This window comes from Myxine glutinosa, chromosome 7, assembly GCF_964187855.1.
Source record: "Myxine glutinosa chromosome 7, kmMyxGlut1.1, whole genome shotgun sequence".
In the NCBI taxonomy this organism is placed as follows: domain Eukaryota; kingdom Metazoa; phylum Chordata; class Myxini; order Myxiniformes; family Myxinidae; genus Myxine; species Myxine glutinosa.
The window spans coordinates 147,657,639-147,674,670 of record NC_136267.1 but is presented as its reverse complement, the minus strand read 5'-3'; the positions used below and the strand labels follow the sequence as shown (position 1 = coordinate 147,674,670).

At 44.1% G+C, this 17,032-nt stretch overlaps 1 protein-coding gene across 4 annotated transcripts in view; it reads left to right on the top strand.

The window, feature by feature from the left end:
• LOC137431730 (negative elongation factor B-like) overlaps positions 1–17,032 on the top strand; it is a 98,214-nt gene that overhangs the window by 80,246 nt on the left and 936 nt on the right. For 2 of the 4 annotated variants that reach the window (XM_078782407.1, XM_068123371.2), the window contains exon 10: positions 2,967–3,860. The exons of the other annotated variants lie outside the window; for them this stretch is intronic. In XM_078782407.1, the coding sequence (XP_078638533.1) occupies positions 2,967–3,080 (114 nt within the window). In that variant the 3' untranslated portion in view covers positions 3,081–3,860. Of the gene's footprint in view, positions 1–2,966; positions 3,861–17,032 lie in introns of those variants that run through there. 4 annotated transcript variants of the gene reach the window in all.

Below are 17,032 nucleotides of genomic sequence, written 5' to 3'. Positions count from 1 at the left end.
CCAAGATGGCGTCCATACCACGTGACATATGACGTCATAATTCATAATTTTAAAAAGCTACAAGAAGAGGCGCTCCTATAGTGAAACTTTTGTGTCAATCCGACCAACGGTTGCCAAGAAAATGAATTTTAAAAATGCAGACACGCATGCACGTACACAACTGATCGCGTAACGCTGCTTTTTGCTTCGTGAGCGCAGGGTAAAAATGTTTTAGTTTTGCTTATTATAAGCAAAAGGTTGCAAGCAGTAACAAAGTAATTATCACAAATATTTAACTAGGTGTTCATAAAAAATCATGCAAGCAAATGAAACCTACCAGGCTGATATTCCACACACACACTCATACATCTTAAGTGTGCACAATGACCACTGTGAATAAAGATAATGTCCATTAACCGAACAGTTACACATGGCAACATTGTTAATGTCCCAAAAGTGCTTTCATAGTGCTCTTCCATGAACCTTGACACCCGCATCAAGATTAACTTTGTAGTTTGTGCTTTAATTAAACCCCATCTCTTAAACAAGTGAGAAAAGTTGACATGTCAACCGGAGCAGAAATAAGCACGAAGAGGAGAGAGCGCAAAGGAAAAACACGAATCACTTATGATGACAGAACTGTCATTTACAAGGTTGAACAAACCTTTAAACATGATGAAAAATAACGGCAAAACCTTTAATCTACCTGAACACTGTTTATCGTATCAAACAAGACAAGTGCTTTGTTATAAAATGGGCAGCAATGTCCTGCTGTTAGCTCGACGGCCTGCTGTCCTTGTGCTTGTCTTGCAGACAGGATTAGACTAATCTGCTGATGAGGTAAAAATTGTCTGCAAGCTGACCGTTTATTTATTTCACATCCAAAACATCTCATTTGTTTGTGCCAAATGTGCCGCCGAGGGTAATGTGGCATGCAGGGGTCGTGATTGGAAAATTGTACGTGCTGGGACTATGATGTGATAGCACATACTGGTCGGAATGTCAACTGGAATGCAAACGGAGAAACAGCTCTTAACTATAAACGGGAATACGTGTCCCAATCTGCCGTCAAGTCCTGCACTGTCTCATGCATCACATTGAGCTGGGTGTGGTGGCAAAGTGCACCAGCTGTCCGGATGCTCCGCCCAAATGGGCGTATGCAGAGCTCATCCTGGCCCAATTCGCCGACTTTTAAAAGAAGGCCAACATACTCACGACAGTGCGTATCAAAAAAAAGGTAATCCGAATTCAAGGGGTTAATATGCAAAGGTTATTTAGTTTGACAATTTACATGTGGTTTACCAATTATGAGGAGATCTTCAGCTTTCCATTGATGCCTTTCATGCATCATTGCTGTCACACATGACCGAGTACATGTTCATTGAAAATGACAGGTTCAAATCGCATTTTTACAAGTTTGGCTAATCGCTGCAAGACAGTTTGAAATGGACGCATTACTTGTCGACTGCCAAGTTGATTATGTAAAATTGTTAAGCTGGTCTGGTAATCGTCGGTTGCGTCATCCTTTGTTTAAGATGGGTATTTAAGATGGGCCTACAGTGTATGGGTTTAGAGACGGTCTGAGTGATTGAAAAGATGGTTCAACTTACGACTGAACAGCAGACCTTCATGGTTACAACCTTTCACCAAACTGGAAGTTTGCAGCGAACTCGTGATGCGTTCAGGGAACGTTTCCAAGAACGGGAGCCTCCAGCAGCCAAAACATCTGGGCGAATGTTAGAAAATACCAAGAGCATGGCACTAGCCTCAACCGCAACAAGGAGAATTCTGGTAGGAGGCACACTGTGCGAACGGAAATGAACATAGCAGCAGTAAGGCAGCAAGTTTTGGAGCATCCTAGGGATACCAGCGCAAGACGAAATGGGACGGGATTGCCTTAGGCAACATTCAACCGAATCACAAGACTGGACCTCCACCAACATCCATATTGGATTCACATCCGGCATCAACCTACGCCAGGGGATTTTGCCAGGAGGCTGGTGCTTGCCGGATGGTTGATAGCACGTTGTGAAGCAGATGTCAATTTCCTGCGGTATCTCGTTATCGGCGACGAAACTGCTTTCAACGTGGATGCCAAGGTCAATACCCATAATGTTCTTGAATATGCACCGACAGCACAACCCCTGGAATTTAATTTTGACACCAACATAAATCGACAAAAGTGGACTGTTGGGTTGGGACTTTGTGGAAGTGGTCAGGTGATCGGACCATTTTTCTTTCAAAGGAATGTCAATGGTAACAGGTATCTGCAGATGATCAATGATGAAGTTTTACCGCAGCTGGAGGAGAACTTTGAGCGACAGGTTCGTGGTGTCTTCAGATATCTCTGGTAGGCCCAAGACGGCACCCCAGCACATCGTCTTATCGCTGTCCGAGAACGACTGAGGGAACTCTTTGGAGACCGAGTCATTGCCCTAAACCATGCAGTGGAATTGCCGACCAGATCACGTCACCTCACACCATGTGATTATTTCCTTTGGGGACATTTAAAGAACAAGGTGTTCGTAACTTCTCCCCATGATCTTGACGAATTGAAGGGCCGATTTCGACATGAAGTCGATGCTTTGCGCAATAACCCGGCTTTGGTGAGACGAGCAGTTCAGGGCATGCTCCGCCACTGTGAGCTTTATGTTGAAAGGGGAGGTGGACATGTTGAATGTGTGGGTGCATAAAGGCCAATCATTCCTGAGAAAAGTTCACATCTGACGTTCATTTCGCACCAATTATCCTGACTTGCATCAATTAGCCAAACTTGTAAAAATGCGATTTGAACTTGTCATTTTCAATGAACATGTACTCGGTCATGTGTGATAGCAATGATGCATGGAAGGTATCAATGGAAAGCTGAGGATCTCCTCTTAATTAGTAAACCACATGTAAATTGTCAAAATAAATAACCTTTGCATATTAACCCCTTGAATTCGGATTACCCTTTTTTTGATACGCATTGTATCTCTGACCACCAGGCGTGCATCTTGGCCGTTCAGCTTCTGGACGCCACCTGCAAGAGGAGGGAGATCCTGACCACTCATAGATCAACCCCAGCCATGCTCGCCAAGCTGCAGGACATGGAACAATGACTGGATGCGACCTTCCTGTTGTGGCAGGCCAACGTTGAGCAGCTGGTCACCAACCCGGAGAATCGCCTCTTCCTGCAGTTGATGAAAACTGACCTACGACAAGGTCCTGTTGCAGAAGTTCGCCAGATTCATGATTCATGAGCAGGCCAGATTCATGAGCAGGTCAAGGAAGAACGGCGCAAGCAGAAGGTGCAGAGAATCGGTGCTGCTAGTTCCATCATTTCGTTGGCAGACGACAGTGAGGTGGCAGCATTGATGAAAGTGATGCGACTGCCACTCAGACGGACACTGCGACATCCACCCGGCACCCCGGTGTTCGTCTCCCTCAATATCCTCCGAAGTTGGTTTCCCTGGCCACTCGTCTCAAGCTGACACCTCAACAGGCCATCTTCACGAAGCTGGGGGAAATCCTGCCACCAATGTATCAACTTGTCATGTTTCGAAGAGAGAATAATACTTTTTAAAAACATTATTCTTTTTTGGTTCACCGGTTACCCAATTACCCAATTTTCAAAAAACTTGAACTAAATGCTTTCCAATTTTGATCGCACCACCTTTTAGAAGCCATGTTCGGAATCATTTACCCTGAATTACTATAAGAAAGTGTTATTACTGTTATAAAATTTGACAAATCGCACATTTGGCCAAAGCGACACATTAGTGGTGGAGGAACCCGATTTTTACCCGATCCTGGTGTGGGATCTAAACAAAGTCAAAAATCCGAAATATCTTACAGAAATGATACATAGGGCTTGTATAATAAAAAAAAGTTTGACTTGATCAATATGAGTATTTTTTCAAAAACGGGGCGTTTGATGCACTCTAACATTTGGGTGTGTGTATATATGTATGACTATGTGCATATACAGACTTGGCATTTAATATGGAATTTTTTTTTTTGGGGGGGTGAACTTACTTTTCAAGATGTCTTAGAACCAAATGTTCATTGGAATTATGTTGAAATTATTCTAGATTTTGTTAATGTGACCTTTAAAAGAAACAAAAACCACATTTGACATTTCAAAACAAATAAATTGATCCTTGAAAGTGATGTAAACTGATATCGAACTCAATTCATGGACAGTACTGTGTTAAACTTCTGTACGTTTTCCAGAAGTATCTCTTTATTTTGCACATTAGCCAAATTTTTTTTTAACAAAAACAAAAGTTAAATTACGACTGAGATTACGGACAGTAAAATTACAGTTCAGTACTTCGTGTAACCACCACGAGCATTCAGGAGAGCACGTACACGTTGAGGCATGCTGTTCACGAGATTTGCCAAAGTTTGGACAGGAATCGCTTGCCATGCAGTGACAATAGCCTGCTGCAATTCACGCACAGAGGTCGGCTGCTGGTCCAAGTGGTCGATTTGACGCGTTAATTCTGCCCACAAGTTCTCTATCGGATTCTTATCCGGGGACATGGCAGGCCACTCCATATGCTCTACACCACGGTCAGCAAGAAAGTGTTGGATCATGCGAGCACGATGAGGCCGTGCATTGTCATCTTGGAAGACAAAGTTTCCTCGAAAGGCTGCACAAGCAAATGGAAGCAATGTTTTTTCCAGAATGGCCCTGTACTTTAACTGGTTCAGGTTTCCATTCAGAACAACCAGGTCAGTTTTGCCCCCTGCATGAAAAGCAGCCCAAACGGTCACCCCACCACCTCCAGCTTGGACTCTTGGCACTATACAATCTTTGTTGTCGGCTTCATGCACTTGTCTGCGTACTCGGACGCGGCCATCTTGACGATAGACCAGAAATCTAGACTCGTCACTGAAGATCACATGATTCCAGTGACCTGGCTGCCATTGACGGTGCTCTCTGGCCCACTGCAATCGGCGCTGGCAGTGTTGTCTGGTCAGGCGTGGCTTTCTCAGGGGACGCCTGGCACGATAGCCTGCTTGAACCAGTCGTTGGTTGACTCGCCTTCTGGATACAGGCACATTTGTCATTTGCTGCCACTCAGCCCTAAGCCGATTAGCTGACTTGGTACGGCCATTGCGGACTAACCGGTGCAGCTGGCGATCATCCCTCCTTGTGGTTCTGCGGGGAAGTCCTGGCCTCGGTATTGGAGTAGGGACACCTCTCTGAGCATTTCGTTTCAGGATCTTTGACACCTGACCTTGAGTGATGTCATACTGCCGAGCAATAGCACGCTGTTTCATGCCGTAATTTCGTAAAGCCACCACTCCATGACAAACAGCATTGTCGAGTTGACGGACCATCTCCAGAGGAAGCCACAATAACTTTTGGAGACGTGCAGCAGTTGTTTTCCACTAATACAGAACGCAACAACCCTTGTATACCCGACTGTGAAGCCAATCATCAAATGCACCTGTCCATACATTTTGCCACGCCACCTGTGATATAATCCTGTTGTTGACTTCTTGCTGCGACAGACAATCAATGACATGGTTCTTTTAACAAATAAATCACCAAAGTGTAAAAGAAACTCACCAGATTGATATACTGAGTTAAGAAAGTAAACCCAAGTCAAGAAAAAAAAAAATTCCATATTAAATGCCAAGTCTGTATATGGGTGTGTAAATGTTTGTGTGCGTGTGTGTGTGTGTGTGTGTGTGTGTGTGTGTGTGTGTGTGTGTGTGTGTTACCATTCTCTTTGCAGAGTCTTTGTGCTGCCGAAGCAGTTTCTTGGCAAAGGTTATATTGGCTGGTTTGCAATTACTGTCCCAGCAGTAATTAGGGCAGAAATTTGTAATTTAGCCATGGTGCCGGTGACAGCTCACCTACTCTTCGCGAAGGACACCGTGGGGTCTTTAACGTGCATCAACTAACGCTAGAGACTGGTCGCCCAGTTTTACGCCCATCTGAGGGACGGCACACACATTGATGAATCACCCTGCCAGTGATACACCATATCGTCATCTAAAGTCCAACTACAATCTTCTGGTTGCATTGAATTAATTGTATCTAATTGTACAATTGAATCGCACTAAAATCTTCTGGCATTGCACACAATACTTATGTCGACCATATTTATCAAGGCAGGGAACTCACCAACAGAAAAAGTCAACAAACGTTGTGGAATATGCAACTACACCCAAAGCTACACAACTACACCGACACCCATTGCTCCAAAACTACACCGACACCCATTGCTCCAAAACTACACCGACACCCATTGCTCCAAAACTACACCGACACCCATTGCTCCAAAACTACACCGACACCCATTGCTCCAAAACTACACTGATACCCATTGCTCCAAAACTATACTGATACCCATTGCTCCACAACACAACAGATACCCATTGCTCCACAACTACACAGATACCCATGGCTCCACAACTACACAGATACCCATGGCTCCACAACTACACAGATACCCATGGCTCCACAACTACACAGATACCCATGGCTCCACAACTACACAGATACCCATGGCTCCACAACTACACAGATACCCATGCCTCCACAACTACACCGATACCCAGGGCTCCACAACTACACCCACATTCACAGTCCGAGCCAATAATCACGTGTTTTTTTTTTACATTCCTTCGAGGGCTTGCCTTGGAGCTGGTCTTGTCCAAATGACTTGGTAGGGTATTGCCAATGGCCGACTGGTTCATGTTGATACTTGGAGCTTCTTTTGAACGCCTCTGTCTCGCTCTCTCTCTGTCTCGTGGCGACTTTTGTTCACAGCAGCACCGAGTGATCCAAAGTGTACTCTGGAGTCGGTTGTGGATCAGGTTGGGTTAAAGAGTGGGTGGTGCGGGAGAGGATAAGGGGCGTTATATGACAGCAGGGTGGGTTGGTGGGTTCCAAGGTAATTGGGATTCTGTGGGTTGTGGAGGGAAAACGTACACGCAGTCTGTTCGTCCCTCGACTCGTAGCCATTAACATTTACCCCCTCCCCCTCCCTCCAACCCCACTTTATACGTCCCCACCGCTGCCTCAATTAAAGTTCAGATTGCGCATCCATTTTGCGGAAAGTGCAACGGGTCGAACCCGAAAGCGCTTTTATTAACTCCGTTGCAGTATCACGGTTAAATTTACGATGTAGTGCCATCGCATACATTTTTTTTTCGAAAGTGCTTGCATTATTAAAACGACCGCGAAAGGTAGTTTCCCGGTTCGATCCGCCACACGCAGCCTGGTATTCGCTATTCGCTGCGTTGCTGCACCACGGAGCACACCGGGCTAAGGTAGCCCCGTGAGGTCACGTGTTCCTGGACCTTTCCCCATGAAACGGACGGAAGAAATGTCCCATCGCATCGATTGTATCTTTTTCTCACAACAATCGAGCCTCTTGCTGTCGCCGATGCCATCACGTGTAATTCGCTGTATTGACACAAAAGGTAGCACCCTCATCAGGACCCCATTGCCAACTACATCCATGTAATTTCACTAAGTGCCCCCATGCTGGTTACGTTGTGCGACAATAATGATACAATCGACAAAATTACGAACGGACAAAACATGGCTAATACGAGTGCATTCTTCAATGGTCAGAAAGGTGTGCAGTTTGGATTTCATTTACCTGGTTAAACAGGTTATTTAAGGCCATGATTAGCAGCCAACGCCGTGTGACACACCATACGTATCTATAAAGAGGATGTCTTACCTACGATTTGAGGTTTTCATTATTTTCATGAATCTACATGGAAGACAAAATCCAAACAGCTCGTCCTCGATGAAAAAAATGAAAAAGAGAAACAATTTTTGAGTTTTCCACAATCAAGAATTCAGTTTTCATTGATAACTACCATCGTTAACGGAATACGCTACTATTATGGTCCATATACCCGTATGATCCATGCACCATATTACGTCCCATGGTTTCTTGGCATGGGTTATGACGGTCATAAATTGTATTCTTCACATCGGATCATCCATCAGATATATGAATTTTCCGATTTTTTGGATAAAGATTTCAATTCAACCAATTTTGGCTGGAATACCATTTCACCGATGACGTCGTTGTTATCACCCTATATACCCCATGGGGAGTTGACGCATGCCAAATTTAATTTTTATTTGTTGAGCGGTTTCAGAGAAAATTATGTCCAATTTTTTTCCTTCAATCCAACATCGCGCTGCCATACCATGTGACATTTGACGTCATAAATTTAATTCTTCACTCACATCGGGTCATAGATCACATATATTAAGTTTCAGATTTTTTTGGGATAAAGACTTCAATTCAACCAATTATGGCTGGAATACCACTTCACTGATGATATCATTATCACCCTATATACCCTGTGGGGAGTTGATGACATATGCCAATTTAAAAAAAATTTGTTCAGCAATTTCGAAAAAAAGATGATGTCCATTTTTTCCTTTAATCAAATCTGACTCCCATACCATGCGACAAATGACATCAGAGTTAGCAATAAAATATTATTCATGGGGAGACATTCCTTTGTATAAAGTTTCACATCCATTGGACATGCTGTGGTAGAGAAAACCATTGTTAAAGGTGAAATATATCGACGAGGTCACACACACACACACACACACACACACACACACACACACACACACACACACACACACACACACACACACACACACACACACACACACACACACACACACACACACACACACACACACATATATATATATATACACACACATATATATATATACACACACACACACACACACACACACACACACACACATATATATACACACACACACATATATATATATACACACACACACACACACACACACACACACACACAATATATACACACACACACATATATATATATATATATATATATATATACACACACATATATATATATATACACACACACACACACACACACACACACACACACACACACACACACACACACACACACACACACACACACACACACACACACACACACACACACACCCCTTCACTTTTTCACATTTTGTTATGTTGCAGCCTTATGCTGAATTCGTTTAAATTCATTTTTTCCCTCATCAATCTCTCAATACCCCATAATGACAAAGAGAAAACAGGATTTTAGAAAGTTTTACAAATTTATTAAAAAGAAAAAACTGAAATATCAAAATTGACATAAGTATTCAGACCCTTTGCTATGACACTTGAAATTTAGCTCAGGTGCCTCCCATTTCTCTTGATCATTTTTGAGATGTTTCTACACCTTGATTGGAGTCCACCTGTGGTAAATTCAATTGATTGGACATGATTTGGAAAGGCACACACCTGTCTATATAAGGTGTCACAACTGACAATGCGTATCAGAGCAAAAACCAAGCCATGAGTTCGAAGGAACAGCCTGCAGAGCTCAGAGACAAGATTGTGTTGAGGAACAGATTTGGGGAAGCCTACAAAAATATTTCTGCTGCATTGAAGGTTCCCAAGAGCACAGAGGCCTCCATTCCTCTTAAATGGTAGAAGTTTGGAACAACCAGGACTCTTCCTAGAGCTGGCAGCCCGGCCAAACTGAGCAATCGGGGGAGAAGGGCCTTGGTAAGAGAGGTGACCAAGAACCCGATGGTCACTCTGGCTGCGCTCCAGAGATCCTGTGTGGAGATTGGAGAAACTTCCAGAAGGACAACCATCACCGCTGAACTTGGGGACGACTAAGAAGAAGACCTTTGTTGGTCGAAAGTTGTCGAGAATTAAAGATCGACCATCCTGAAGCTACGTCCGCGTCTGATTTAATCTCCCGATTATATATATATATATACTCGCGTCGATACTGAGGAAGCCGCCATGCGTCGACGCTGAGGAACGGGCTTATTTGAGCTGAGGCTAATGACTGTACCTGAGTTGCTGTGTTGTCATGATTTACACCAATCATAATACAAACAATTACTTTGCACAAATGTATTTGTTGTGTTTGTGATATTACATTTTTATAGGCAATTTAGGTTGAAGATTTAGGTTGAATGTTTTTTTTTTTTCAAGAAAGAACCCCTCAGCACATACATAGGGGAGGGGTAGGTGCAGTCTGGAAGTTTGGGACGATTACACCTCACCACCACGTAATTCAAAACACCTCACCACCACGTAATTCAAAACACCTCACCACCAAGTAATTCAAAACACCTCACCACCAAGTAATTCAAAACACCTCACCACCATAAAACACATAATAAAAACACCTCACCACCACGAAATTCAAAACACCTCACCACCATAAAACACATAATAAAAACACCTCACCACCAAGTAATTCAAAACACCTCACCACCATAAAACACATAATAAAAACACCTCACCACCACGAAATTCAAAACACCTCACCACCAAGTAATTCAAAACACCTCACCACCAAGTAATTCAAAACACCTCACCACCACTTAATTCAAAACACCTCACCACCACGTAATTCAAAACACCTCACCACCACGAAATTCAAAACACCTCACCACCAAGTAATTCAAAACACCTCACCACCACGTAATTCAAAATACCTCACCACCAAGTAATTCAAAACACCTCACCACCACGTAATTCAAAACACCTCACCACCACGAAATTGAAAACACCTCACAGCCATCAAGCACGTAATAAAAACACCTCACAGCCATAAAAAAACACCTCACAGCCTCACTGCTTATTTTTGGCACACGAGAATGGAATTGCGCGAAAACGGTTTCCTGTAAAATATGCATTATTTTGATGTATACAAGTACAATACACCCTATCTAATAAAGCACACACTTCTCTGCACGAGAAGGGTGACTTGCAACCAAAGAAACGTGCACTTTTATATCAAAACTGCTTATTTTGGGCATACGAGATTGGATTTGCGCGAAAAAGGTTTCTTGTCAAATATGTATTATTTTGATGTATACAAGTACAATACACCCTATCTAATAAAGCACACACGTTTCTGCACGAGAAGGGTGACTTGCAACCAAAGAAACGTGCACTTTTATGTCAAGACTGCTTGTTTTTGGCATACGAGATTGGATTTGCGCGAAAAAGGTTTCTTGTCAAATATGTATTATTTTGATGTATACAAGTACAATACACCCTATCTAATAAAGCACACACGTTTCTGCACGAGAAGGGTGACTTGCAACCAAAGAAACGTGCACTTTTATATCAAAACTGCTTATTTTGGGCATACGAGATTGGATTTGCGCGAAAAAGGTTTCTTGTCAAATATGTATTATTTTGATGTATACAAGTACAATACACCCTATCTAATAAAGCACACACGTTTCTGCACGAGAAGGGTGACTTGCAACCAAAGAAACGTGCACTTTTATGTCAAGACTGCTTGTTTTTGGCATACGAGATTGGATTTGCGCGAAAAAGGTTTCTTGTCAAATATGTATTATTTTGATGTATACAAGTACAATACACCCTATCTAATAAAGCACACACGTTTCTGCACGAGAAGGGTGACTTGCAACCAAAGAAACGTGCACTTTTATATCAAAACTGCTTATTTTGGGCATACGAGATTGGATTTGCGCGAAAAATGTTTCTTGTCAAATATGTATTATTTTGATGTATACAAGTACAATACACCATATTTAATGAAGCACACACGTTCCTGCACTAGAAGCGTGACTTGCAACCAAAGAAACGTGCACTTTTATGTCAAGACTGCTTGTTTTTGGCATACGAGATTGGATTTGCGCGAAAAAGGTTTCTTGTCAAATATGTATTATTTTGATGTATACAAGTACAATACACCCTATCTAATAAAGCACACTCGTTTCTGCACTAGAAGGGTGACTTGCAACCAAAGAAACGTGCACTTTTATGTCAAAACTGCTTATTTTGGGCATACGAGATTGGATTTGCACGAAAAAGGTTTATCGTCAAATATGTATTATTTTGATGTATACACGTATACTGCACCATATATAATGAAGCACACACGTTTCTGCACTAAAAGGGTGACCTTCAACCAAAGAAACGTGCACTTTTATATCAAAACTGATTATTTTGGGCATACGAGATTGGATTTGCACGAAAAAGGTTTCTCGTCAAATATGTATTATTTTGATGTATACAAGTGTAATACACCATATCTAATGAAGCACACACGTTTTCTGCACTAAAAGGGTGACTTGCAACCAAAGAAACGTGCACTTTTATGTCAAAACTGCTTGTTTTTGGCATACGAGATTGGATTTGCGCGAAAACAGTTTCCTGTCAAATATATATTATTTTGATGTATACAAGTGTAATACACCATCTATATATATAAAACACAGTTTGTGTGTGTGTGTGTGTGTGTGTGTGTGTGTGTGTGTGTGTAATGTTACCAATAGACTCCGAAACGGAGAGGATCACGTGCTTGATATTTGGCATAGACATGGCCATTGAGCCTTGGACGAACATGGCCGAGACCATATTTGACTAGATCCATATTTTTTTATTCATATTTACCTCAGCGCATTTCAGCGAAGTACCCGCTAATCTCAGCCAGTGCCAGAGCAGCTCGCTGATTCGCTCAGAGCGATCACGTGATGTTCCATCCCGTCACACGTCACACGTTTGCACGTAATTCAGGGCGAAAAGCGATTGCGTTTTTTCACCTTTATGCGATCGTGTTTTGTGTCGATTTTGTGCGATATGAATTAAATTTTAATTCATATTTCGTGTTTACGAATTCGAATACGAAGGATTTCCCCTTTCGATTTCGAATATGAATCGAATACGAGCTTGAGTCGAGAGGGCGAATGTACGGGTTGGGAATGTATGGGTCTCCCTTCCCCCGCCCGGCAACGCCGGTACTGGAGGGCGTGGGTCACAGGATCGGTGAGTCTCCAAAATCCGCTTCGTGCTCTTGCGAAGATGCAGGACGATGTCGCGATTGTTGTGCTGCTCTCCGACCATGAGAACTGCAACGTCATTGTTGACTGGCCCTCCCCTTCCCTCCCCCTTCCCCCTCCCCCATCCGTCCTCCCCCTCCCTTCCCCCTCCGTCCTCCCTCCGTCCTCCCCCTCCCTCCTCAACGCTACCCCTTCCCCTTTTCCCCTCCCCCCTCCCCCTCCCTTTTCCCCTCCCCCCTCCCCCTCCCTTTTCCCCTCCCCCTCCCTTTTCCCCTCCCCCCTCCCCCTCCCTTTTCCCCTCCCCCTCCCCCCCTTCCCCTTTTCCCCTCCCCCCTCCCACCCCCTGCCCCTCCCATCCCTCCCCCCTCACCCCTTCCCCTCCCTCCTCCCACCCCCTCACGCTCCCATCCCTCACCCTCCCCTCTACCCTCCCCCTCCCATCCCTCACCCTCCCCCCTCTTCTCCCCTCTCCCCCTCTTCTCCACCTCTCCCTCGCCCTTTTCTCCCCTCCCCCCCCCCTCTTCTCCCCTCCCCTCCCCCCCCCCTCTTCTCCCCTCCCCTCCCCCCTCCCCTCCCCCCTCCCCCGCCCGGCAATGCCGGGTACTTCTGCTAGTATCTAATGAAGCACACTCGTTTCTGCACTAGAAGGGTGACTTGCAACCAAAGAAACGTGCACTTTTATGTCAAAACTGCTTGTTTTGGGCATACGAGATTGGATTTGCACGAAAAAGGTTTATCGTCAAATATGTATTATTTTGATGTATACAAGTATACTACACCATATCTAATGAAGCACACACGTTTCTGCACTAGAAGGGTGACCTTCAACCAAAGAAACGTGCTCTTTTATATCAAAACTGCTTATTTTTGGCATACGAGATTGGATTTGCGCGAAAACGGTTTCCTGTCAAATATGTATTATTTTGATGTATACAAGTGTAATACACCATATCTAATGAAGCACACACGTTTCTGCACTAAAAGGGTGACTTGCAACCAAAAAAACGTGCACTTTTATGTCAAAACTGCGTATTTTTGGCATACAAGATTGGATTTGCGCGAAAACAGTTTTCTGTCAAATATGTATTATTTTGATGTATACAAGTACAATACACCATATTTAATGAAGCACACACGTTCCTGCACTAGAAGCGTGACTTGCAACCAAAGAAACGTGCACTTTTATGTCAAGACTGCTTGTTTTTGGCATACAAGATTGGATTTGCGCGAAAACAGTTTTCTGTCAAATATGTATTATTTTGATGTTTGATGTATTATAGACGATACATTGTGGTTGTGGATATCCTCCAAGTCTACTTCTAGTCTAATCTCGGTGCTCCCCTTTTCCAACTTTCCGGGGAGAGTATGGGCGCATTCTGATTCCCCCATAAGCAAGTGGCCGGAGCCCTGGAGGCAGAGCATCCCTTTCTGTGGTTTGACCCAGACCGGGGCAGGCCTCTCAGCCACATGGGCAATCAATGAAGGGCGATAATCAAATTGTCGCTTCCAACTCTCGTCGTTTTCCCACTTTCTCCACACACTGGCAATAAAACATGGGGAATCGATGGGCTGAGAACAGAGATCATTAAGCCCCCCTTTATACAGCATGAAGATCGTTGGGTGACCATTGAGCGATCAAAAATTGGCCCGATCTCTCAACGATCTCCTAAGCCTCGAAAAAGCTGTTTCTGTGTAAATGTTTGGGAGATCCTTGTGCGCTCGTTGTGCGATCAAACATTCAATTTTCCCCAATGCCGCACTTCTCATCACCGTGGCAATCTCTCCCCAATCTCTCAACGAACGCTCAACAATCTCTCAAGTGGAAATTGATCGCCCAATGATCTCTCAGCAATCTCCGCCCTGGTCTTTCAATGAACTCTATTGGTCTTTCATCAAATGCTCAGCGATCCCTCACTGATCACTCAGCCATCTCTACCTTTCGGGGTGGAAAAATTTGGCGTTCATTGAAAGATTTCTGAGAGATCATTGGGAGATCGATGAGATCGTTGAGTGCTCCTTGAGCATTCGTTGAGTGTTCATTGAGAGATCGCTTCCCTTGGCGATCATTGAGAGATTGTTTTCGACTGAGTCAAAACTTTGAGGAGACCGTGGCGACCATAGAGATCACTGGAGATCGCTGGAAGATCACTGAGAGATCATCGAGAGATCTTGGCGATCGCTGGGCGCTCATTGAGATTTTTTCATCGCTCAACGATCTCTCAACGATCGCCACCCCTGTGTAAAGGGGGTTTAAGGGACAAGGGTAGCACTACCATTTGTATCCCAGTGAGCTGGTGTGGGGAAAGTGCATGCATGCCCAGCACTGAGTCCTATTCTGGATGGCCACCATCTCTCGTGCTAATTTCCAATATGTGTTTACATTCTTTACTGGGGCCTCCTCCAGGGGTTGCGGTGTGAGTATGGTTTCCCAGGTTGCTCCTAATTCGCCATCGATCCTTCCATATCTCCACCATGCTTTACACCTAAGCTTCATGAACGTGCCTTGTTCCAAGTGTACGCGCATCTGTATTCTCAAATTGGGTGACCCCCATTTGTATCCTGGCTGTTCCTCCACCGAAAAGGTGTCCTCTCTAAGTGTCCAATATGTTGGAATAAGGGATTTTTTCAATGCTGGTCTGTAACTACTTCCGTTAAATGACACCTCCCACGTCATGGTGCTGTACATAGGATCCCTGCCCGTCCTGAGTATTTCCCGAAAACATGGTAGTGACAATTCCTGGTCCAACGTTATGACGACTTGTCGTGGTAACATTCTTTCCCATCTGCCCCGACTACCTTGTATTCTATCGTAAGTATCGGTAAAGATATCTAACCTGTCAGCCAGTTCAGGCCATTCGTAGTCGGCCCTCATACCACTGACGCATGTTACTGTTGCTATCAGAAGCATTATATCAGAAGCATTAGCAGGAGAAAGAGGGGTGTGAGGGAGAAAGAGTAGTGTGAGGGAGAAAGAGGGGTGTGAGGGAGAAAGAGGGGTGTGAGGGAGAATGAGGGGTGTGAGGGAGAAAAAGGAGTGTGAGGGAGAAAGAGGGGTGTGAGGGAGAAAAAGGAGTGTGAGGGAGAAAGAGGGGTGTGAGGGAGAAAGAGGAAGAAAGAGGGAGAAACAGGGAGAAACAGGGAGAAAGAGGGGTGTGAGGGAGAAAGAGGGGTGTCACCACTCCTCTCCGTCTCTCTGGTGGCCGTTGGGGAATTGACCCTCTTCCGCCCGTGCTGTTGGAGTCGACTGGACTCATCTACCAGATGTGCAGAGACATCTGCCATTTAAACTGCATGGCTGTGGACCGTTACCCTGGTAAGGGTGGCTCACAGGTGATACACCTTGCCCACAGGTGACCTGGGATTATGCAAGGCAGGGGCCTCCATCTCCCTGAGGTGTCAGAAGACATCCAACAGTCTACTATATACTGGAAAAAGAAAATCGCCGTCCAATCAAGAGTACAGTATTGCTGAGTTTATGTACATGTAAAAATTCAACAACACGTCATATATCATGAAAGAAAGGTACGCAGAGGGAACGAGAAGGGCACTCGGTCGAGCACAAACCTTCACCAGGCTGAACAGGTTATTTTTTTGTATCCCAATGGCAATGATAGGCTGGATCTGGATTCAGACCTGAACTAAAATCTAATCGGCTTGTTCTTGTCACATAACCAACTTATCCACCTAGTTTTGTCATAACTCGTCCATAACTTTTTAAAATATCATGTTATATATCGCTTTTGGCCCCATCTCCCAATGGTGAAGAATCACTTAAAAATGAAATAATTATCATATCCGAATTCATATTGAGATCTTCACCAAAATCAAATCGGTTCTTTCTTGTCAGACACCCAACCTGTCCACCAAGTGGTCTTACTTGCTCAACAAATCGTCCCCCAAAAAAATTCCATCTCTTACAGTGCCTCTTTTCTACATTCCCTAAACTCTCCTGCACTCCATCCTCCCTCCAGCATACTTAAACGTATTTTTTACTCGAAGGTCACAAGAAACTCATTTTGCAATAAATGTTCGTTTCCCATTAATCGTACACTTTCTGAAATCAAATCTCACCCCTCCCCTCCAAATCTTCCCCATAACCCCTCCCCTCCAAATCTTCCCCATCACCCCTCCCCTCCAAATCTTCCCCATCACCCATCCCTTTCAAATCTTCCCCCTTGCCCCTCCCCTCCAAATCCTCCCCAT